Consider the following 22,513-nt stretch of genomic DNA (forward strand, 5'->3'; position numbering starts at 1 on the left):
GTCCATCCAGAGGCACCACTGACCACAGTGTGACAGCGGGGAGACCTGACTCTCCACCACACCTGCTGTTACCCAACTAGCATGAGAGCTCGTTCACCATGGGCCTTGCGAACAGCCCTGGAAAGTTCAACCCGGGGCCATTAGAGACCGTCACCAAGACATCTGTTGGGCTGCTGTTGCCAAGGTCATCCCGGCAGTGTGAGGCGCCCGGGGAGAAGCGGGCAGTGCCCAGCCGTGACCGGCCAGCTCAGGTGGCCCACCTGCCTGGGTGCCACATTGCCCATGCTCTTCAGCCAGGTTTCAAGATATGAAAAGGGTCAGGGGGAGATGCAAAAGACAGCAATGGAGTGGAATTAAGCTACTTCGGCATGGAACAAACACAGTTTTAAATGAGGTTTTCAAAATGCCACACAGTTCGTAATGCATCTGGTCCCCCTGACGGTTGAGATGAGGCTGTTATTGAACAGCCTGGAGTGTGACCAGGTGTGGGGGAGACGGTTTCAGACTTTTTTTGCACAGTGGCAATTTTCACAGATTTGATTATCTGCCTTGGGATATTTACCTGGACTCACCCAGTAGAATTTCCCAGCTGGAAGGTATTCATACCAGGGGACACCTAATTCAGGGAGTGTGATGGGTCTACACAGAGTGGAGAGTTGGACTTACACATGGACCCATGCCAGGCCCATCCTTCAAACCATTGCCTATGTGATCTCGGGCAAGTGGTCCGGTCTCTCAGAATCCCCCTTTTCCTTATCTATAAATTAAGAATTAGTTATTTCCTAGGACTGTTGGGAGGGTTAATTAAGATGGTACAAGTGACCGCACAGGGCTCCCGAGGGCTCTCAATGCATGTCTTTTGGTCCTGCCTTAGCATTCTCTGGTGGCTCAAATGATAAAGAGTCAGCCTGCGGTGCGGGAGACCCGGGTTCCATCCCTGGGTTGGGAAGATCCCCTGAAGAAGGGAATAGCAACCCGTTCCCTTTTTTTTTTTTTCAATATTAATTTATCTAGGACTGCGCTGGGACTTTGGTGCTGTTCTCGGGCTTTCTCGAGTTGCAGCGAGCAGGAGTCACTGTCTTGCTGCAGAGCACGGGCTCAGTAGCTGTGGCGCAGGGGCTGAGTTGTTGCGGGGCACATGGGATCTTCCCGGACCAGGGATCAAATCCACGTCTCCTGCACTGGCAGACGATTCTTACCCACTGGACCACCAGGCAAATCCCTCTCCATTCATTTTATTTGGACTTTTCTCCACCCAACTTGCAGGAGAGGAAGCTGAGGTTTGCAGAGGTAGAGCTGACATCACATGATCATCCGTGGTCCAAGCAAAGCCCCCCTCTGCCTTCCTCCTTCCTTTGCCTCACGCTCCTCCCTGCCTCTCTTCCTCCCTCCCTGCTCCTCCCTCCCAGTTCAGAATCTAGCCCCCTTTCCCTCCCACCACCAGCAAACATTATATCACATCTGCTGGGTAGCTTTCAGTTTGTGTTTTTGCCAAACACGTATCTTTGTATGAATGCATTTTTCATTTGTTAAAAGGTTTATGGATATATGCGTATGCGTTTTGTGTACATTATTTATGTAAATGTATTTATACATATATGTGTACGTGTGTCAGTATGCATTTCTATTTCTTAGCTTTTGCCCTGAGCACTGGGTTTGTAATCCATCCATGCTGGTCTGTATGCACATGACCTTGCTGCTCATCACTGCTTAGTATTGACTGGCATGTGTCCAGAGCATCCTACACGGCCCTCCATGAGGATGGGCACCCAGGTTGCTTCCAAACCCCCTTGCTACCTCCACCACCTCCTCTTTCTCCTTGTGCTTCCTAAGAGAAAGGAAGTGAAAGTGTCAGTCACTTAGTCGTGTCCAATTCTTTGCAACCCCACAGACTGTAGTCCACCAGGCTCCTCTGTCCATGGAATTCTCCAGGCCAGAATACTGGAGTGGGTTGCCATTTCCTTCTCCAGGGGATCTTCCAACCCAGGGATGGAACCCGGGTCTCCGGCACTGCAGGCTGGCTCTTTACCGTCGGAGCCACCAGGGAGTGCTTCCTAAGGCAGGACCAGAAGACATGCATTTGCTACAAGTTTGCAACTCCTATTAGGCTCTGAGGCTATGGGAGCAGATTTCCTGACTTACATGGAAAGCACTTAGCACAGAGTAGCATCTGTAAACACAGGGCCGGAGGCTTCTCCAACAGCTGGACACACTGGCTCAGGCCAGGTGTCCTGTGGCCTCATCTCGAGGGACAGTGGGTAGCATTACCTTACCTTGTAAAGGTTTATGATCAGTGCAGGAAGCATCTTTTAGGGAAAGATGAAAATCACTCAAATGAAGCTTGTCATTGAATTCCTTTGAATACACCATATTCATTTGTCCAAACAAGCAGTATCAAACATTTACTCTAGGTGACGGAGGTATGGATTTTGCAAACCATTTGAATGCTTTCGGTATTCCCAGATCCACAGGAGATTCCTGCTTCCAGGGCAATGAACTCCATTCCATGGGTCTGCTGTGGCCTTTGGAGAGGACGCTGTCAGGATGTACACAGGCGAGGGTGAGTGGCGGGTCACAGGTCAAGTCCCAGTCTCCCTACGAGAAATGAGACACTCTGACAGCAGTGTGAGAGGAGAACTGTGTGGAAACTTTGTCTTCTGTGAAGACAGGAGGCTGATGGCAAAAAACTGTTAGGATTTTTTTCCCACGGTCTTTCCTTTTAGGGAATCAGAGGAATGGTCTACTTGGATACAGCTTTTTTTTTTTTCTATTGATTCTGTGATGCTGAGTGAGGGCACATAACTGTAATTGACAAGTAACAGGGTCACTCTAGACGTGGGGTCTGCAAGCTTTTTTCTGCAAAGCATCAGATAATAATGTTATACCTTACAGGTCACATGGCCTTTGTCACAAATTCAACTCTGCCACTATAGTACAAAAGCATTCATTAGACAACGTGTGAGTGAATGGGCTCAGCTGTGTTCCAGTAAAACTTTATTTATGAAATAAGAAGTGGATCAGGTTTGACTCAGGGGGACCTGACTTGGAAGCTCGCTTATTTGCTATATCTGGAAATCAACATACATTTATCAGGTCTCTTAAGATGGATCAGAGACTTCCCTGGCAGCCCAGGGGTTAAGAATCCATGCTTCCACTTGAGGGGATGTGGATTTGATCCCTGGTCAGGAATCCCACAAGCCGCACACATGGCCAAATAAGTAAATAGGTAAGATCAGCTCCTGTTTCTTCCTAATTGGCTGCAGTTTTAGGTGGATGCTCCTAGCAAAACTGTTAGGAGTAATAAAAAGAGAAGACAGAAGAGGAATTTGTCCTGTGTTCACTTGAGTTCATCTTGGTTATGCGTGACAGAAAACCCAAGTCATGGTGGCTTACGTAAGAGAGAAGTCTCTGTCTGTTTTCCGTATAAAACATTTGGAGGTAAGAAGCTCAGTAATCTGATGGCTTTTCTGTTTTCTCCCATGAATGGTCTGGATTTCATGATTCAAAATTGTAGCAAACATTTCAGGTGGAAAGATGGGAAAAGGGGAGAGGAGGAGAGTGGTATTAGTAAATTAAGAATATTCACCTCACCGAATGCTTTACCAGTCACCTCTATCGCCTGTCATGGTTGATTTTGTGGCAATGCAGCTGGCCCATGGTACCAGCGTTTGGTCTCCTAGATGTTGCTGGGAAGGACTGGTGCTTTTTAATGTGATTAACATTTAAGTCAGTAGACTTATGAGTAAAGCATATTACCTTCCCTTAGTGTGGGTGGGCTTTGTCTAATCAGTTGAAGGCTTTAAGAGAAAAGAGACCAACCTCCCCAAAGGAAGATGGAATTCTACCTCCAGATGGCCTTTTCCCTGGGTTTCCAGCCTGCTGGCCTGCACAATCCTACCCTGCAGATTTCAGATTAGCAAGCCCCCACAAGCAAATGAGCCAACTCCCTAAATTCCTAAAAATAACCAATCTTGGGACTTCTCATATTGTCCAGTAGTTAAGAATCTGTCTTCTAATTCAACGGACATGGGTTCAATCCCTGGTTAGAGAACTAAGATCCCACATGCCATGGGGGCAATTAAGTCTGCATGCCAAAACTAAGACCCAACACAGCCAAAAAAAAGTAACCAATCTCTCTCTCGGTATATGTATATGTATAGTATATGTATATGTATATGTATACACACGTTCGGATTCTGTCTCTGGTGGCTCAGATGGTAAAGCATCTGCCTACAATGTGGGAGACCCGGGTTCAATCCCTGGGTCCAGAAGATCCTCTGGAGAAGGAAATGGCAACCCACTCCAGAACTCTTGCCTGGAAAATCTCATGGATGGAGGAGCCTGGTAGGCTATAGTCCATGGGGTCGCAAAGAGTTGGACACGACTGAGCGACTTCAGTTTCTTCTTTCTTTATGTACACACACACACACACACACACCCCCCCCCTATTGGTTCTGTTTCTCTGGAGAAATCCAGTCTTCAGGAAACTTACCCACGTCTCCTCCCTAGTGGTAATTTTCATGTATCTCTATAAGCTCTTTTTCTAAACTTCCTTCTTTGGATCCTGACGGGACTCTCCAGGGAATCTTCCCTTGCTGCCCATATTCACTTTTATTTTCAGGGAACTGTAAGTTAGAATTGGTTTCTCTTGCTGATGGTTAATGCTAAAAAACCCCCAAGATCTTCAGGGATCCTACTCTAAGGCCATTTTGATCCCTTACAGCAACAAGGCAGCTAATGTGCCTGCTTCTTGTCGGTGGTGTTGCCGTTGGCACATACTAGGTGCTTAAAGACGGGCTGATGGAGCCAGTCGTGAGGCAAAGCTGTTTCAGCCGGTTGGCTGCTCGGGGCAAAGTGAGCACAGATCAGCGGAGCGAGAACGGCCTGGGGCTGCAGCAGGACCCAGGGGCTGCACATGCGCACGCAGACCCAATCAGCTGAGCCGGTGCCAGCCGCCGGTCTGGGACATACTGGACGCGAGAAGAGGCTGCAGGCTGCACGGCGCCCACGTGACCAAGCCTCCAGCCCCGTGCACCTGCTCGGGACTGTGGGGCTTCGGGTCCACGCAGGGAGACTGCCTGAGGGATCTCAGAGGTTTCTGGTAGTGCTAGGCGATGGGCCCAGTGGGAAAGGGAGGTGGTAACACTGCAGGGCGAGCAGCTGGCGGCGGCCTCCTTGGCCAGCGGGCTGCCGCGCTCCGCCAGGCTCAGCTGCCTGTGTCCAGCGAGCGCAGGGAAGAGCCCGCGGGGTGAGGAGCAGGTGTAGCTATGGCCTCTGCTGTGTGTTGCAGGAGGAGGCTCTGCTCTCTGATCCTCCCTTGGCACCGGGAACACTCACCTGGGAAGGGCTAGTCTGTACTGCGCTGGGATCCTCCCGGGACCCCCAGCAGGGACTTGCCCAGAGTGGGCCATCAGGGCAAACCCTTGAGCTGCCTGCTGCTTTTCAGATACCAGAGGGCTGTTCAGACGCCTTACTCTTGTTTGGAGTAACTCTGCTGCTTATTACTGACTGTGTGGGTTTTGGAAAGTCTGCGGAAACGTTTCAAGCCTCAGTTTCCTCATCACTGAAATGGGCTCACAATGAACATTAGGGGCTGAACTGTGTACCTCATTTACACATTGAAGTTGCAACCCCAGGACCTCAGAATGGGACTGTGTCTGAAGACATGGTCTTTAAAAGGCTGATTAACATAAAGTGAGGTCACTGGGCGGGACCCTAATCCCACATGACTGGTGTCCTGTATGAAGAGCAGGTCGGGCACACAGAGGGACCACCAAAGACAGGGGCCTCAGAAGACACCAGCACTGTGATCATGGGCTTCTCGTGATGCTCTGTTGTGGCTGCCCTAGCGAGCTAATGCCATGTGTGTCTGCGAGGTTTTTAAGGATCAATTAAGGGAAGGGGTGGCCAGTGCACACTGTACTTCCTGGCACAGACTACTTAAATATCTTCCGTCTTCTGCTCTGCAGGCATTTTCAGCCAGCGCAGTACAGTAGCCCCAGCCCTGGCCTGCCCAAGTTTAGGTCAGGCACTTGCTGGCTAACGATGAGAATAATATTTAAATTCTCAAAATGTCAATTTCCTTTCATAAATGGGGCAATTTCAGGGCCGGCCTCACAGACACGCTGGGCTTGGGTGCCCAGCACAGGGCAGCCCCAGGCGGCCCTTGTCACCGCAAGTACTGTGAGGCAAGAAAGCCTTGACGTTGTCCCTTTGCTAAGGATGGACGCTAGAAGCTTAATGTTCACTGAGGCAGGCACCAAGGCTCCGAAAGAAATGTGCAGGACACACTTTAGCTTGAAGGATAAACTTGGGCATGCTGCTTTTGTTCTAGAAGGATACTGATTAATTTTAAAACATGGATCAGACGCAGCCCTTTCTCTCTCTTAAAGAGATCTACCCTTTGAACAGACATTTTTTAGATATATTTTTGTTGTTATCTTTTTAATTGGAATATAGTTGATTTTTTTTAAATTAGAGGATAATTGCAATATTGTGATGGGTTTTGCCATGACTTCTTTTTTTTAATAATTAGAGGATAATTAGTTTACAATATTGCAATATTGTGATGGTTTTGGGGAGTATAGTTGATTTTTGTTGTTGTTGTTTAGTCACTAAGTCACATCTGACTCTCTGTGACCCCACGGACTATAGCCTGCTAGAGTCCTCTGTCCATGAAATTTCCCAGGCAAGAATACTGGAGTGTATAGCCCTTTCCTTCTCCAGGGGATCTCCCCAACCCAGGATTCAAACCCGCATCTCCTGATTGGCAGGTGGATTCTTCACCACTGAACCACTAGGGAAACCCACGGTGGATTTACAATGTGTTAGTTTCAGGTGTACAGCAGTGTTTCAGTCATACATACATCTATATCTATCTTTTCAGTCTTTTCCATTATCACTTCACTTCAGCTCAGTTGCTCAGTTCAGTTCAGTTCAGTTCAGTCGCTCAGTCGTGTCCGACTCTTTGGGACCCCATGGACTGCACCACGCCAGGCCTCCCTGTCCATCACCACACCAGGCCTCCCTGTCCATCACCAACTCCCGGAGCTTGCTCAAACTCATGTCCATCAAGTCGGTGATGCCATCTTTTCCCTTATAGATTATTACAAAAGATTAGGTAGAGTTCCCTGTGCTGTCCCGTAGGTCCTTGTTGGTTATCTACTTTAAATATAGTACTGTGTGTCTGGGACTGTTAATCCCAACAGATTTATTTTTACTGAGGTACAGTAACGTGGGCTTATAACATGGTATGTTTCATGTGGACAACACGTTTGGACTTCTGTGCCCCCTGCAGTGTGCTCACCACCAGAAACTGTCTCCATCTGTCCGCTCGATCCTCTTGAATCCATCTCCCCCCGGCCCCTTCCCCTCTGGGAACCACTCCTCTGTCCTTGGTCACTACGTGTTTTTGTGTTGATTTATTTTTGTTTGTGTGCTGTCCTCCACGTATGACGAAATGATACGGTACTTGTTTTTCTCTGACGTATTTCAGGTAACAGATTTGTCGGTATAGGATGCATGGTTGTTAAATACGACTCATGGTTGCTAACCAGAAGCAGGTGTTTACAGCAGCCCTAGAACCTTTGCATCTGGCAGAAGTTTTGTAAACCTTGCACGGCCACTCCCTGCTTCTGCCGCCCCCCACTCCCCACCCCTGGCAGAACCATTCCACCGTCTGCTTCTATGAATCTAATTTAGATTCCTCTATAGCCGTGGAGTCAGGCAGTATTTGTCCTTCTGTGACTGGCTTACTTCACTCAATGAAATGTCCTCCGGGTTCATCCGTGTTGTCTGGCTCAGCTGGAAGTCCTGCCCTTTCTCTTTTAAAAGAGGTCCAAGTCAAGGATGCAGAAAAGTTGGGCTCTGGGCACCTGCTGTCAGAAAAGCCCACGGAAAGGTTCCGAGCGGCACCACCTGGCCTGTCCATCCAGCAGCCATTTGCAAGCTTTTCCTCCCAATCAATGGCTCGTGAAGACAAAGGAGTTGCAGAAGGGGTGTGTGTGTGTTGGGGGGAGCTCCAAGAGACCTGATGCTGTGGGGCCAGCAGGAGACTCCTTTGAAGGATCAGGTATAATCTAGCAAGTGTGTGTGAACTTTGCATGATATCCATATTCACTTTAGATATAAAGTCACATTTACGGTCTTTACTGAGAAGTAAAATAGAAGTGCCCTGAGGGTGTTACGCCCTTCCCCAGCAGACACAGCTGAGCAGCTTGGGGTACCACCCACTTGGTTAGGCCCAGGGCCCTGGGAACCTCCTTCTGCCTTCTCCTCCCCCAGCTCGCGACCCGTCCTTGGACAGCAGTGCTGGGTGGTGTTCATGGCCCCCCGAGTCAGCAGTGGATGCTCTCAGAGACGTGAACTGATGGTGGTTGTAAGACGTGACCCACCCTAGGGGTTCCGACATAAGAGGAAACCTGGGAGAACAGACCAGTTCTGACATGCTCAGGGATGAACCATTTTGCCGCAAGGGCTGCTGGTCTTTCCCATCACTGGGGTGCCCCCGGGGCTGCCGGGGTCCAGCTGTGTTAGGGGAGGGGGTGCTGCTCACCCCGCCCCCCATGCCTCCTTCCTGAGTCTTGGCTGCTGCTGCCGTGATGGCCGGTTGGCTTGGGGTCTTCACACCACAGTGACCGCCCCTTCCCCTCCAGAGCGACCACTCCCCTGAGTGTCTGTGTGGCCTGGCACACTGCCCACAGCCCATACCAGCGATACCCTGGGTTCCGGACCCGCTGGGTGTGGCCCACCGGGAACACACCACTGCTGGAGGAAACCCCCCTCCCTGCAGGGATGTCTAAATAAAAGACAAACACAACACGAACCGAAGCTGGACTGTGGGACAAGGCTCTCACATGTGGCTTTTCCATTTTTGTACTCTCGGCCGAGCCAGCCAAGCTCCCAGCTGCCCATCCTGACCTTCTGGAATCCGTGCCAAGTAAACGCTTAGAGCCGAATTTCAGGCTGTGGTTGGGGGGGCCCCGCAACCCCGCAGGAGCAGGACTTGACCGTCCACTCCAGGAAAGGGAACGGGGCCTTGGATCGTGCTGGTGTGTCTGTCGCTATAGAAGGATGGGGGTCAGGGGGTCACGGAAGGAGCGGAACAAAGGAAGTCTTCTATTAACACCTTCAACTGGATACGGCTCTTCTCTGCCTTCTCTTTGCAAGAGGCTGCACTGGCTTCACAGGGGCAAAGGCAGGCCCACCTGGAGCCCAGGGGAAGCGCTTCCTCAGGGCTGGGGGTGAGGGCCATGCTCCCCCAGGCCAGTGATGTCCAAGGCCTGAAGCCCTTTGGCGGCAGAGGCTCCAGGCTGGGAGGCGGGCCAGTCACACACGGGGCAGCAGAAACCTCTGGGTGTCGGCGAGGCCCAGGGTGCTGGAAAGCACAGGTGTCCCTACCTGCAGGCCACCAGCTCAGCTCCATCAGAGTCCCCACTGGGCGTTTCTCCTCCACCAGCCACTCGGTCCGCCCAGGGGCAGCGGCCGAGCGGGTGCCATGTGCCCAGGGTCAGGACCAAGCTCAAGGACATGAGGCCCAAGAGCAGGCCGGCCACCCCTGCCCATCTCTCTCCTTGAGCTCAGGACAGAGCAGGGAGCCCTTGAGTTCCTATAAGGTCACCACCGGCTTCTTTCCTTTTTTTTTTTTCTTCTTTTAACCATCAGACACCCTTGAGGTCCTGGTTGATTTTCACAGGGAAACAGACGATTCTGAGTTAAAAAGACAGACCATAGTTAAGTTTTCTGAATTTTAAGGAAAATAAAGGCCAAGCTTGCCATACTAGTGGTCTTGGTGGGGGCGGAGTTGGGGGAGCGGGGCGGGGAGCGGCGGGAAAAAACCCACCAGGCGAACAGAAAAGAAGCTGTTCTTTGATGCCCGCGGGCATCTTTGCTCCTTAAGAGGCCCTGCGCTTGGCAGAGGGACAAACAAAGCCCCTCGCGGCGTGGCCCCTTCGCGCGCCCCACGCCCGGGTGTGACCTGCCCGCAGCGGTGCCCCGGGGGCGCAGGTCTGGCCACCTGCACAGGTTGGCAGCAAGACCCGGAGCCGGCGGCCCCTCCCCTCTCCCCTCCCCAACCCCCGCCCCCGCCTCCTGTTCTTTCCCGCCGGCGCCCCCTCCCCAGCCCCCTCCCCGCCCCGCCGCCGGCCCGAGCATGCGCCGTGCGCCGCGGGAGGCGGGCGGGAGCGGCGCGCATCACTCGGGTCCCCTTCCTGCACCGCGCCGCCACTTGCCCGGTTGCTAAGCAGTGGTCGTTGTTTCTGTGGCGATTGCAGAGGCTGTTGCTAATTGCAGAAGCCCCGCGAAGCCGCAGCATCGCCCCGCTTCTGCTCTGTGCATTTAAAAGAGAGAACTAGGCGGCCGTACCCACTCGCCCTCCCTCCCGCCACCCCCTCTCCAGCAGCCGTGGGCTCTGGGAAGTATGGACTAAGCCCCAGTCCTCCAGCCGGCTGGACTCTGAGGGCCCCGAAGTCCTCCCGCTCAGACCGCACCTGCCGCTGAGCCGGCGTGCACCCTGAAGTAGGGGACCATGACCACAGCCAAGGAGCCCAACGCTTCGGGGAAATCCGTGCAACAGCAGGAGCAGGTAAGGCTGGGCTAGAGGTGCGTGTGACCGCGAGGCGGAGAGAGGTGGTGGTGGTGGTTGGTGGGGTGCTATGTCTCTTGAATGATTGTGTGTTTGCACGACTGTAGCCACCTGAGCCCCCGGGCTGGCCATGAGATCAAGAGCCCCGACGGTGCTGGCAGGGACTGCCTTTGTCCTCCCCACCCCGCTTCTATTTTTATAGGATCCCTAGTCCATCCATAATGCATGGGCTCAGGGAGCATCTGGAGAGGTAAACTTGATGTTTGGGGACCGCTGACAAAGGCCTCTCTCAGAGCTGCCAAATGTAGCCTGTCAGTTGTGAAGGGTGCCGGCTACTTTGTAATCTGGGGAAGTGGGGTGGAGGGGGGCTGCAGGAAGTGGCTAGCACAGCCCTCTCCCCAAATTCAGTTGCTCATGACTCTCCAACAGGACTTTGCTTTGGTTCTAATACAAATCACGAGAAAGCATGCCAGATCTGCTTAAAGGACTTTTTTTTGGATACCTGTGTCCTCTTTTCCTGCTCTCCCCCTCCCTAGTATTTTGGAAGGTACTAGCAGATCGCTGCTATTCATCCTGGCATTTAGAGAGTGCAGACTCTCCCAGCTGGAAAAGTCAGAGGATGCTCCTGTTAAAACCAGAGGGGCCCCGGCTAAGAAGTGGCAGTTGTTAAAGGGCTGGCAGGGAGGGCCCGGACTGCATTGGTGTCCCCAGGTGGCAGGGGACAGCCGCTCACCCTGCCCGGAGGAGGCCCAGTGTCTGCAGAAGCTCAAGGAATAAAGGGGAGCCCGCAAGCTCTTATAGAGTAATTCTCTTCTCAGAAGATCTTGAGGGTTCTTATCTTTTAATCAGTACTTAGTTCTTGTTGGGCAGATCGTTAAAGTAGATCCTGGGAGACACCCTTAGCTTGGCTGAGCAGCTCGCTCAGGCTTGGTGAATCCACAGCACCAACTGAGTCTCCCTGTGTGTGTTAGGGGTGTTGTTCGCTGTCACTTGCTAGGGTTGGGGCAAAGAAAGGGGACCCCTTTAGAGTTCAGAAAGGCAAAGAGCCTCTCTGGGGGACACTGTGTGACAGGCCCATCGTCAGCTCTTAAGAAACCTTCCGCAGGCAACTTTGAATCTATTCAGTGTGTAGTGCAGACTGCATGTTGGTCATTTCCTCAAATCCCAGTTTTCCATTAAAAATGAGACCATCTTATTGGCTGTATCATCGTCATCTACAGAACTTTAAGTGCAGTTTCATTTCTTCTGGGAAGAAGATTTTGTCATTATGGAAATCTCGGAAACCTTCTGTGCAGTCGGCGAGCTTGTGTGAGGGTTAATGCTCAAATAGCATGGACGCAGGTTCACACGAGGCAAATGAAGCCTTCCTCTGGGGTATCTGTTCAATAAAGTAGCATGTCCACCCTGAATCAACCTCCAGTGACTGATGGGGCTTCCTCTTACTACCGAGCTCCTCCTCACTAGCTGTAAAATAAACCTGCCCCCGGCTTCCAGCTTCTAGCAAGGACCGGGGTAGCATCTCGGACCAGGGGACAGAGCATTGCTCTTCATGGGTCTAAACCAAGGGCGGGCCCCCAGAAGCCCAGGCTGTTACGTAAAAGAAGGTCCGTGGCTCCTGTTCAGTTTTGTCCTCACTCTGCTTGATACCCTCACGTGCCAGAATCCTGGAAATGTCTCATTAGGGTGTGGGTTTGCGAGGACGGATAAGCCCTTGTTTGATGTTATACTTTTTATCTTGGGAAATCCCTTATAATTGAACATGCTGTAATTCTGGAAGACTTCAGCTGGCATGACCTGGCTTCTGGGACGTCCAGAAGAGTCTGTCTGACCCCAGGCAGTAGGGAGGGCCCTTTCCACTCTTCTCAGAGTGGTGTCACCTTGACCCTGATGAATTCCCAGAGCCCACAGTCCAATAAACAAAAGGTCAGCAGCAGAGTTAGGGGAGAAGCAAAATGAGGATGGAGGATGGAGATACTGCATCTAAAATAAATACATCACGAGCTTCCCGGGTGGACCAGTGGTTAAGACTTCCAGTGCAGGGAGCATGGGTTTGAACCCTGGTCAGGGAACTAAGATCTCACATGCCTCGTAGCCAAAAAACCAAAACATGAAACTGAAGCAATATTGTAGGAAATTCACTAAAAGACTTCTAAAATGGCCCACATTAAAAAGAATTTTTTTTAAGTGAAATGCAATAAATATACCTTTAGGGGACATTGGTTAAAATCTTAACTGCTAGTCCAGAAACAAAGAGGAAGATGAAATACTTAGTTCATGAAGACTGTTTCTTATTCCTCTATTATCTGTCAGTTTTCAGAAGACATTTAAGCTGTTTCTGTGCTTTGACTGCCGAGCTCTTAATGATTCCTCCACTCCTTCATATCATTTTCTTCTTTTTCACTCATGATGCTTTGGGGATGGCCCCTTACCCAGGCTGGGAGAAATACGATCCAATATATTTTAGGAGAGAGAAAGAGATAGATGCCGGTTTGTGGTTTGATTGCTGGGTTGGAGGTCTTTTGATTGTGTTGTATTGTACTAACTTCATGACGGCCTTCAAATCACCAAGCATTGCTTCCTGGTTGAAACGCTTAGCATTACCAAGGATGTGGATTTAATGTGGCATGATGCTTACATATTTTTGGCTGTTGCAATAGACGACCACTTTCTTCTCAGCACACTAACAGACGTATTACGGTTTCTTACCTGCCTTGGTAGTTGGGAGCCAGGCACATGGGTGGCAGCTGGAATTACCTTTTTTATGTTGAGGATTACTGCAGATTAATGAAAAAAAAATCCAAGAAATAGCATGTAACCAATTGATTTTACCTGTTAATTAGAGATTGCTGAGTTTTTCCAATTTGTTTTCTCAAATATGCACTATAAAATGATGAATATGTGGGAGGAGTTTTTTTTTTTTTTTTTTAAGGAAACTGTATGATGTACTTTAGGCTTCCCAGGTGGCTCAGCAGTAGAGTACCCACCTGCCAATGCAGGAGACACAAGTTCGATTCCTGGGTCGGAAAGATCCCCTGGAGGAAGAAATGGCAACCTGCTCCAGTATTCTTGCCTGGGAAATCCCATGGATAGAGGAGCCTGGTGGGCTACAGTCTATGGGGTCGCCAAGAGTTGGACATGACTGACTGAGCACCCATGATGCTCCTATTAGAGTGAAATGGGAAATAGACTTCTAGAAAACTATTTTCCCTTCTCTCTGAAGATGCTAAAAGTTATTTTTAAATGAAGTATAAAAAACCCCAGAGATGCTTGGAAACAATACATCTTTTAAGCTGAAGGAATTAAATCTACCCTTTGACTCTGAAGCCAGTCAGGTGTTACGGAGGCTTGTTGGTGAAAACAGAATCCATCCTGGCCAGCACCCTTGCTTCACATGTACCCAGAGGTTAGCCTAGTAAGTGAAGTAGAAAAATCAGAGGCTAATTTGATTTAGCATATTCTCACAAACTAGATCCTACCTTTGAGAACTAAATTAAGGTGCTTTCTCTCCCTTTTTAAACTGTACTATCCTCGCGTCAAATGACTTAGAGTTGGAAAGTGCTCATCTCAGGTGCTGCTGAGACAGAGGAGACAGCAGGCTTTGGTCTCCATGAGTCCAGTCCACCGGGACAGCCTGTTTCTCACACAGTGAGCAGGGATGAGGACTCTGTATTTGTCTGTGTGTGGATACGTACCCACACGCACGCACGCGCGCACACACACACACACCAGCAGGCCTCATGCACCACAGAATCCCAGAGCTGGAAGAGTGCATCCTGTGATCCGTTCCACCTTCTTTGGCTGAGGAATCTCACAGATAAAGGCAAATATCCCTTTTCTTTAAAGGTCTTCAGCAAAATCTCTTTTCATATGGAAATACTCTGTGTTCTGTGCACAAGCCTGAATCTTTTGCTCTTTGTTAAGTTCAGTCACCACCTCCATAACGTCCCTTGATCTGAAAACCGGTAGCTCTGATAGTCCTACCAGAGGTGAGTGGGTTGCCGTTTCCTCCTCCAGGGGATCTTCCTGAGCCAGGGATCAAACCCGGGTCTCTTGCACTGCAGGCGGACTCTTTACCGTCTGAGCCCCCAGGGAAGCCGCTGACGGTTATTTTTGTTGCTTCTCAGTTTTTCTGAGCTGCACAAGTCCTAATATGTAGGCCCCATGTGTCTCTTCTCCTAGTGAATGATGGGGCCTGGGACCTGATGTGGACTGATGGGTTAGATTAGATTGGGGATGTTACTAGGGGCTGCTGGGAATGGAGAGTGACCGCTAATGCAACTGGAATTTTCTTTGGTGGTGATGACAGTCTTAAAGGTGATGGTCGACAGCTTTGTGAGTGTGCTAAATACCGCCCACGTCTACTTGTCAAAATAGTTCATTCCGTGTTAAGTGAATTTCAGCTCAATACACAATTTTAAAAGACTAAACCTAAAAAAAAATTATCTAATTGTTTGTAATGATAATGGCACTATGGAAGTGTTTTCTGAAGTGAAGAGAATTTTACAAACAACCATAAAGTGAGCATTAACAGGCATGGCGGGACTTCCAGGTGGTCCAGTGGCTAAGACTCCACACTCCCAATGAAGGGGGCTCGGGTTCAACCCCTGGTCAGGGAGCCAGATCCTGCATGCCTCAACAAGACTGAAGAGCTCCTGTGCTGCAGCTAGGACCCAGTGCAGCCAAATAGACAAACTTATGAAGGATAAATGAAACACAGTGCACGGAGCCGGGGATTTTGAGAGGGCGAGCCTGCCCAGGGACACGCAGCTGACGACTTGACCTGCCCCGGCTCGCACTGTTTGTATGCGGCCTTCTGCCTCTCTCAGTGGTTGAACGAGATACTTAAACAGAGGATCTCGCTTTGACCATCACGACAGTTAAATTTTTTGCGTAACTGTCTTAAAAGAAGAGGCAATGTGAGGCGACTGCTATGAAGGCAAATGTAGGATTAAAAAGAGGAGGAAGGAGAAGAGGAAGAGAAAGAAGAGGAGCGGGAGGGGGAAAGAGGGGGAAGAAGAACCAGAAAATCGAGGTTCAGTATCGGAAGTGCAAACATGACTTACTTAAGAGATTCTTAGTAGCAGAGATGGTTCTTCCGTGACTCAGAAGGTGTCCGCGATGGCAGTAATTGTACTAGTATAAGTCAAATTCTGTTCTGCCCATGTTGCTGTTGTTGTTCAGTCACTGAGTTGCCTCTGACCCTTTGCAACCCCATGGACTGCAGCACACCAGGCTCCTCTGTCCTTCAGTGACTCCCAGAGTTGGCTCAAATTTATGTCCATTGAGTCGGTGATGCTATCTAGCCATCGCATCTTCTGCTGCCCCCTTCTCCTCCTGTCCTCAGTCTTTCCTAGCATCAGGGTCTTTTCCAATGAGTCAGCTCTTCACAACAGGTGGGCAAAGGATTGGAGCTTCAGCTTTAGTCCTTTAGTCCTTCCAATGAATATCCAGGACTGATTCCTTTAGAATGGACTGGTTGGATCTCCGTGCAGTCCAAGGGACTCTCAAGAGTTCCCCAACACCACAGTTCAAAAGCATCAATTCTTTGGTGCTGAACTTTATTTATGGTTCAACTCTCACATCCATACATGACTACTGGAAAAACCATAGCTCTGACTAGATGGACCTTTGTCGACAAAGTGATGTCTCTGTTTTTAAATAAGCCATTCTGCCCGTGGACTAACTTATCTAAGACTCCCTGGATGAAAAGGAAACTCGAAGGAACTGGTGAAGGATAGGGATGCCAGGCTCTTAAGTTTATCTGGAAACACCTGTAGGATTTGTGAGCTTCCAGGGCAGCGAGAGAGAGAGAGAGAGAATCACTTTCACTGCAAAACGGGTTGATGTGTGAAGGATGTGAGGGGGCAAATTCAGAAGTCATGGGTGTCCAAGCAAGAGCAGGCTCAGAAGAGCTCAGGGCCTGCAGTTGCCAGGGTGGGTCCTGGAGCTGAGGGAGCAAAGGGACAGCAGTGTGACGTTTTTGAGGAGAGGAAGGGGCGTTGGGTGATGCTCTTCTCTGAGGAAGGATGTATAGTCTCATTACTGGAGAGACCAACATAGCAATGAAGCGAACACCAGTGCAAAGCTCTAATCTGTGTGTCCTGGTGTCCACAGATAATTCCCAGTCTTCTGGGATGTAAGTCACATGCTGTATTAAAAGAAGTCTAAAAAGATATTGCTGCAATGCATGTCAGAGAGTGTTCTTGCCTATGGTTTCCCCAAGGAGTTTCACGGTATCCAGTTTTACATTCAGGCCTTTCATCCACTTTGAGTTTATTTTTGCACATGATGTTACAGGATGTTCTAATTTCATTCTTTTTCATGTAGGTGTCCAGTTTTTCCAGCACCACTTACTGAGGAGACTGTCTTTTGTCCATTGTATATTCTTGCCGCCTTTGTCATAGATTAACTAGCCTTAGGTGCATATGTTTATTTCTGAGCTTCTGCTGCTGTTTTTAGTACCATACCATACTGTTTTGATCAATGTAGGTTTATAATATATTCTGAAGTCAGGGAGCCTGGTTCCTCCAGCTTCCTTTGTCTTTCTCAAGATTGCTTTGACTATTCAGGGTCTTTTGTGTTTCCATATAAATATAAAACCTTTTCTTGGTCCTAGTTCTGTGAAAAGTGCCCTTGATGATTTGATAGGGATTGCATTGAATCTGTAGATTGGCTTGGGTAATATATTCATCTTAACAATGTTGATTCTTCCAATCCAGGAGCATGGTGTATCTTTCTGTATCGTCTTCAATTTCTTTCATCAGTACGTTACAGTTTTGAGAGTACAAGTCTTTTCTTTCAAAACTTTCCTTCCTACCTGAGGAAGGAAAAGGCATTCTGCCCTTCTTGATGCAATGATAAATGGGATTGTTTGCTTAATTTCTCTTTCTGAATTTTCATTGCTACGGTATAGAAATGCAATGATAAATGGGATTGTATTAATTTTGTATCCTGTGAACTTCACCAGAACTGATGATGAGCTCTGGTAGTATTCTGCTCACTTAATCTACTACATGAAAACCCACACCCCCCACCCCCCGCCGCCCCAGATCGGCTGTATCCACAGCCCAAATGCAAAACAGATGGGAACCAGCTGACTTTCCTTTCTGGAAAATACTCTCTGCATGGAGCACAGTCCGCTGTGTTACACTTTATCAGCAAGCGTCACATTAAACTTGGTCCCGTGCTTCCTCTTGAGTAGTGGAGTTGCCGTGGAAAGCTTCGCCAGGACTTCCTAGTGCTCCACGGAGAAAAGCTAGGGGACGTAAAGGGTTGGAAAATGCTTTCTGTTCACCTTCACTGAAATGTCTTCAGCTCCAACATGGCTGCCAAAAATGCAAAGATGCTCACCACTTACAGTAATGAACAATCACCATGTTTCTGGCTCATCAGGAATTGTAGCTTTATTATTTTTTATGGAAATGAGCCATGCCTGTCTTTGGCATTAACTGATTTGGTTTTGTAATAGACATCTTTCACTCTCTCTTGTGGAGAAAGACAAGACTGCATGAGTCCAATGATTGAGTCCTGAAAATTGAGGACTAGAATTTAACTGGGTAAAGAAGCAATTCTCTAAAAGATTTTAGAGGTTAATGGTGGCTTGAAGTCCTTGCTTTAAAAATATCAGACAGGTGTGGGGTGTGTATTCTTCTTTCAGACATCCTTTGGAAACACGAAATGAACTGAAATGTCTTTTTCAAATTTGCATCTGGATGCCTTGTGGCCTTAAAGCCACAAGAAGATAACCACACGTTTGGGTGAAATTTCAGCCTAAATCCCACTTGCTGTAATTCTTCACAAGACTGACATTTCCTTCCTGACTTGGGCATCTTGTGTTCCTTAATGTGGGGAAATAAATGAAAGAGAGGAGGGTGGAAAGGATTTTTTTAAATAGCCCAAGGAACGTGGTTAAGTCCAGGAAGTTTCTTCTCCGTGCTCTTCCCCGTCTGCCTTATACTCTCTGGAACTCTTTATGTCATGTCCCAGATAGGCCTTTAGTCACCCCCAGTACCTGTAAAGGACCGGTATTTGTTCATAGCTGGTTCTTCTTATCAAACTCTTTTTTCATGTGCTATATTTCACCTGGCTTTGCTAAGAGATTGAGACAAATCCAATTACTGACAAACGTGTAAAGTTGGTATAATGTCTCACCCTCCTTCGGAACATCCATAACTTTAGCAATAGCAGTGTGTATATTTAAAACAGATAATCAACCAGGACCTACTGTGTAGCACGAAGAACTCTGCTCAGTACTCTGTAATAACCTAAATGGGAAAAGAATCTGGAAAAGAATGGATGCATGTGCGTGTATGACCGAATCACTTTGCTGTACACCTGGAACTAACGCAGCATCGTTCATCAGGCGTGTGAGCGTCATTGCTTCAGGCGTGTCTGACTCCTTGCAGCCCCATGGACTGTGGCCCGTCAGGCTCCTCTGTCCATGGGATTCTCCAGGCAAGGATACTGGAGTGGCTTGCCATGCCCTCCTCCAGATCTTCCCAGCTCAGGGACTGAACCCATATCTCTTAGGTCTCCTGCATTGGCAGGTGGTTCTTTACTGTTTGCGCCACCTGGGAAGCCATAATCAAGTATATACCGACGTAAAATAAAAATAAAACAAAAACTTAACAATAACTGTTGGTGAACAGACCAAATTGAAGTATTAATGGTTGAAATTTCTGGTACAAAGTTATGGCAGAGTTGCTACAAGACAAAATATGGTCAGAGTTAGTCACAGTTGTCCGTGAAAAGCAGGGAGAGGTCACTGTGCGGCCTGTCTTGGCGCCCCTTCAACCCCTGATGGACTGTGTGTGTCTTATCAGGGCTGTGAATTCCGTGTTTTCACTGGAGCAGGCGCTGCATCAGTCAAGGACCAAATAGCAGATACTGTTGCTGGGTTCAGCTTCCGGTTCCAGGTTGAGCTTATGGCCGTGGAGTCAAAATTTGCTGTGAATCCCTTCTTGAGAAAAACGGCCATAAGCACGGACATGGAGTCACTGTCCTGGGCCCGCTTCCATGGTGGCCGCCGGCTACTTTCAGCACCGGTGGCTCGGATGCCGTAGGATCTGGAACGCAGCCTCCACCAGCAACTGCACAAACCGTGCCAGTGATAGAACAGTCTCGATGGTAGGGTTTTCCATGGCAGCGTGTATTATATTTCCTTACTGGGGTGGTGCTTTAGTCGCTAAGTGCTGACCGGCTCCTGCAACCCCCTGGACTGTAGCCCGCCACGCTCCTCCATCCATGGGATTCTCCAGGCGAGAATACTGGAGTGAGTTGCCATTTCCTTCTCCAGGGGATCTTCCCGACCTGGGAATCGTATCTGATCAATTTTTAGAGGTGTGTAGCTTCCCTTCCTAGCATCTGATCAATGTCTAGACAGCTTTAGCTTCTCCTACTAGATTTTGAGAAAAACTGCTTTCTTCTCAGAAACTGCACAAGACGCTGAGCATTTTCTCAAACTGCTAAGCCGTGAATTAGGAACGCAGGCTTTTCAAACATTTGTGTCTGACGCCCCTGTGGAGGTGGGGATGGTGGACTAAAAAGCACCAGCACGGTCTGGTGATTAAAATGGGAAACCAAGGTGGGCAGGGAGCTCTTTCAGAACATTTTCCAAGGTCTGTCTTCTGACACGCTCATGTGATTCCTCTTGACAATAGTGGGTGTCCATGTCCGTGGAAGGTTAGATTCCACCCCATAAGTAGTAGGTTTGCCCAGAGAAAGGTGGTCATCAAACCACAAAATCTGAAATGCATGCCCATTTTTGTCTCTTGGAAATATTCAATAGAGATGTCCTTGAATGGTGGTGATGTAGGTGTAAAAATGAAGGAAGGAACTTTCCTTCTCTATTTTGAGCACAAGATTTGTATTCTTCTTGTTAGAATGCTTGAAGTTGTTACAGTGTTCCCACTGGAAGTTCTAAAATTATGACACTAACTATGTATCTCAAGTTGGATCCCTGGATAGGAGAGTCAGGTAAACATCTTTTAAATTTTAATAGCTGCCTAATACCCCATCCACTTATTAGACAGCTGTTGGATTGGAGGAAGGTTTTTATTTGTTTTTAATTTTTTTAATTAAAGTATTGTTGCTTTACAGCATTGTGTTCATTTCTGCTGTACAGCAAAGTGATTGAGTGATATACGCTTTTAAAAGTATGCTTTTCTGTTATGGTTAATCACAGGATGCTGGACATAGTTCTCTGTGCGATACAGTAGGACCTTGTTGTTTATCCACTGTGTTTATACCGTTTGCGTCTGCTAATCCCACCCTCCCAATCCATCACCCCCCTTGGGCATGATGTCCGTCCTCTATGTCTGTGAGTCTCTGTTTCATAGATACGTTCGTTTATGTTGCATTTTAGATTCCACATATAAGTGATACCATGGGTATTTGCCTTTCTCTTTCTGACTTATGTCATTTAGTATGATCATCCCTATAGTCAGAGTCAAGAGGCAGAGTAGAGGAAAGGAGAGCTGGACATACCAGCTGGAGGTCAGGACAGGAGAGGAATTCCCAGCTGTGCAGTCTGCATTCTAAGCGGCAGGGGAGGGGCTAGGTGGGGTGGAGTGGTCCACCTGGGGAGGTGGAGTGTTCTATGGGGCTTGGAGGCAATTTGGCGAAACAGGACCTGCTTACATGTTGTTGTTCAGTCGCTAAGTCGTGTCTGACTCTTTGCGACCCCGTAGACTGAAGCAGGCCAGGCTTCCCTGTCCATCACCAACTCCCACTTTGCTCAAACTCAAGTCCATTGAGTCGGTGATGCCATCCAGCTGTCTCATCCTCTGTCGTCCCCTTCTCCTCCGGCCTTCAATCTTTCCCAGCATCAGGGTCTTTTCCAATGAGTCTCTTCTTCGCATCAGGTGACCAAAGTATTGGAGCTTCAGCTTCAGCATCAGTCCTTCCCATGAATATTCAGGACTGATTTCCTTTAGGATTGACTGGTCTGATCTCCTTGCTGTTCAAGGGACTCTCAAGAGTCTTTTCCTGCACCATGGTTCAAAAGCATCAATTCTTCGGCGCCCACTTGAGAGAGTTACAGTGCTGTGATGGCCTGGGAAGGATGGGAAGCAGCAGAGGGTTAGTCATATTCTCAAAGAAGAAGAAAACTGAACTTCACATGACAGAATCCTGCATAAAAGAACAGGATTTGAGGGGAATATATGAAACTGGAAGAGCGACTTGGACATAAAATTAGTTTGTGAGGGAGTTATGTCATCTGGGTGTGACTTTGAGGGACTGGAAAGGGCTCTGTAGGATTCTAGTTTTCAGAGAACTGAAAAGGAGTGTGTGATATCCCAAATAAAACTCAAGTTCACAAGCAACAGGGTGTTTTAAGGCCGTATGATATATGCATGCACACGAGTAGATAGATAGGGATATAGATATATGCACATCCTATTTCTTGAAATAATCTGTAAAACATTTAAGACTTGGGATGATTAGAATTTCCGGCTCTGATTTTGAAAAAACAAATAAACCCTCCACTCTCCCAGTACCAAGTCATATGATACACCGTCAGAGAATGCAATTACCAGTGAGAGAGTTTTGATAGGTAAAAGCTGTTGTGCCATTACAAATCAGTTCAGTTCAGTTCAGTCACTCAGTCGTGTCCGACTCTTTGTGACCCCACAGACTGCAGCACGCCAGGCTTCCCTGTCCATTGCCAACTCCCGGAACTTATCCATCAACTCATGTCCATCGAGTCGGTGATGCCATCCAACCATCTCATCCTCTGTCACTCCCTTCTCCTCCCACCTTCAATCTTTCCCAGCATCAGGGTCTTTGCATCAGGTGGCCAAAGGATCAGAGTTTCAGCTTCAGCGTCAGTCCTTCCAGTGAATTTTCAGGGTTGATTTCCTTTAGGATGAACTGGTTGGATCTCCTTGCAGTCCAAGGGACTCTCAAAAGTCTTCTCCAACACCACAGTTC

The 22,513-nt window shown here is 48.5% G+C and overlaps 1 protein-coding gene across 4 annotated transcripts in view; it reads left to right on the top strand.

Annotated features, from left to right (window-relative positions):
- The window catches only part of DPP6 (dipeptidyl peptidase like 6), a 1,060,979-nt gene that overhangs the window by 533,481 nt on the left and 504,985 nt on the right, over positions 1-22,513 (top strand). Inside the window, exon 1 of one of the 4 annotated variants that reach the window (XM_025292130.3) lies at positions 10,208-10,582. The exons of the other annotated variants lie outside the window; for them this stretch is intronic. Within the exon in view, the coding sequence (XP_025147915.1) occupies positions 10,526-10,582 (57 nt within the window). The 5' untranslated portion in view covers positions 10,208-10,525. Of the gene's footprint in view, positions 1-10,207; positions 10,583-22,513 lie in introns of those variants that run through there. 4 annotated transcript variants of the gene reach the window in all.

The sequence above is a fragment of the Bubalus bubalis genome, chromosome 8 (assembly GCF_019923935.1).
Source record: "Bubalus bubalis isolate 160015118507 breed Murrah chromosome 8, NDDB_SH_1, whole genome shotgun sequence".
Classification (NCBI taxonomy): Eukaryota; Metazoa; Chordata; class Mammalia; order Artiodactyla; family Bovidae; genus Bubalus; species Bubalus bubalis.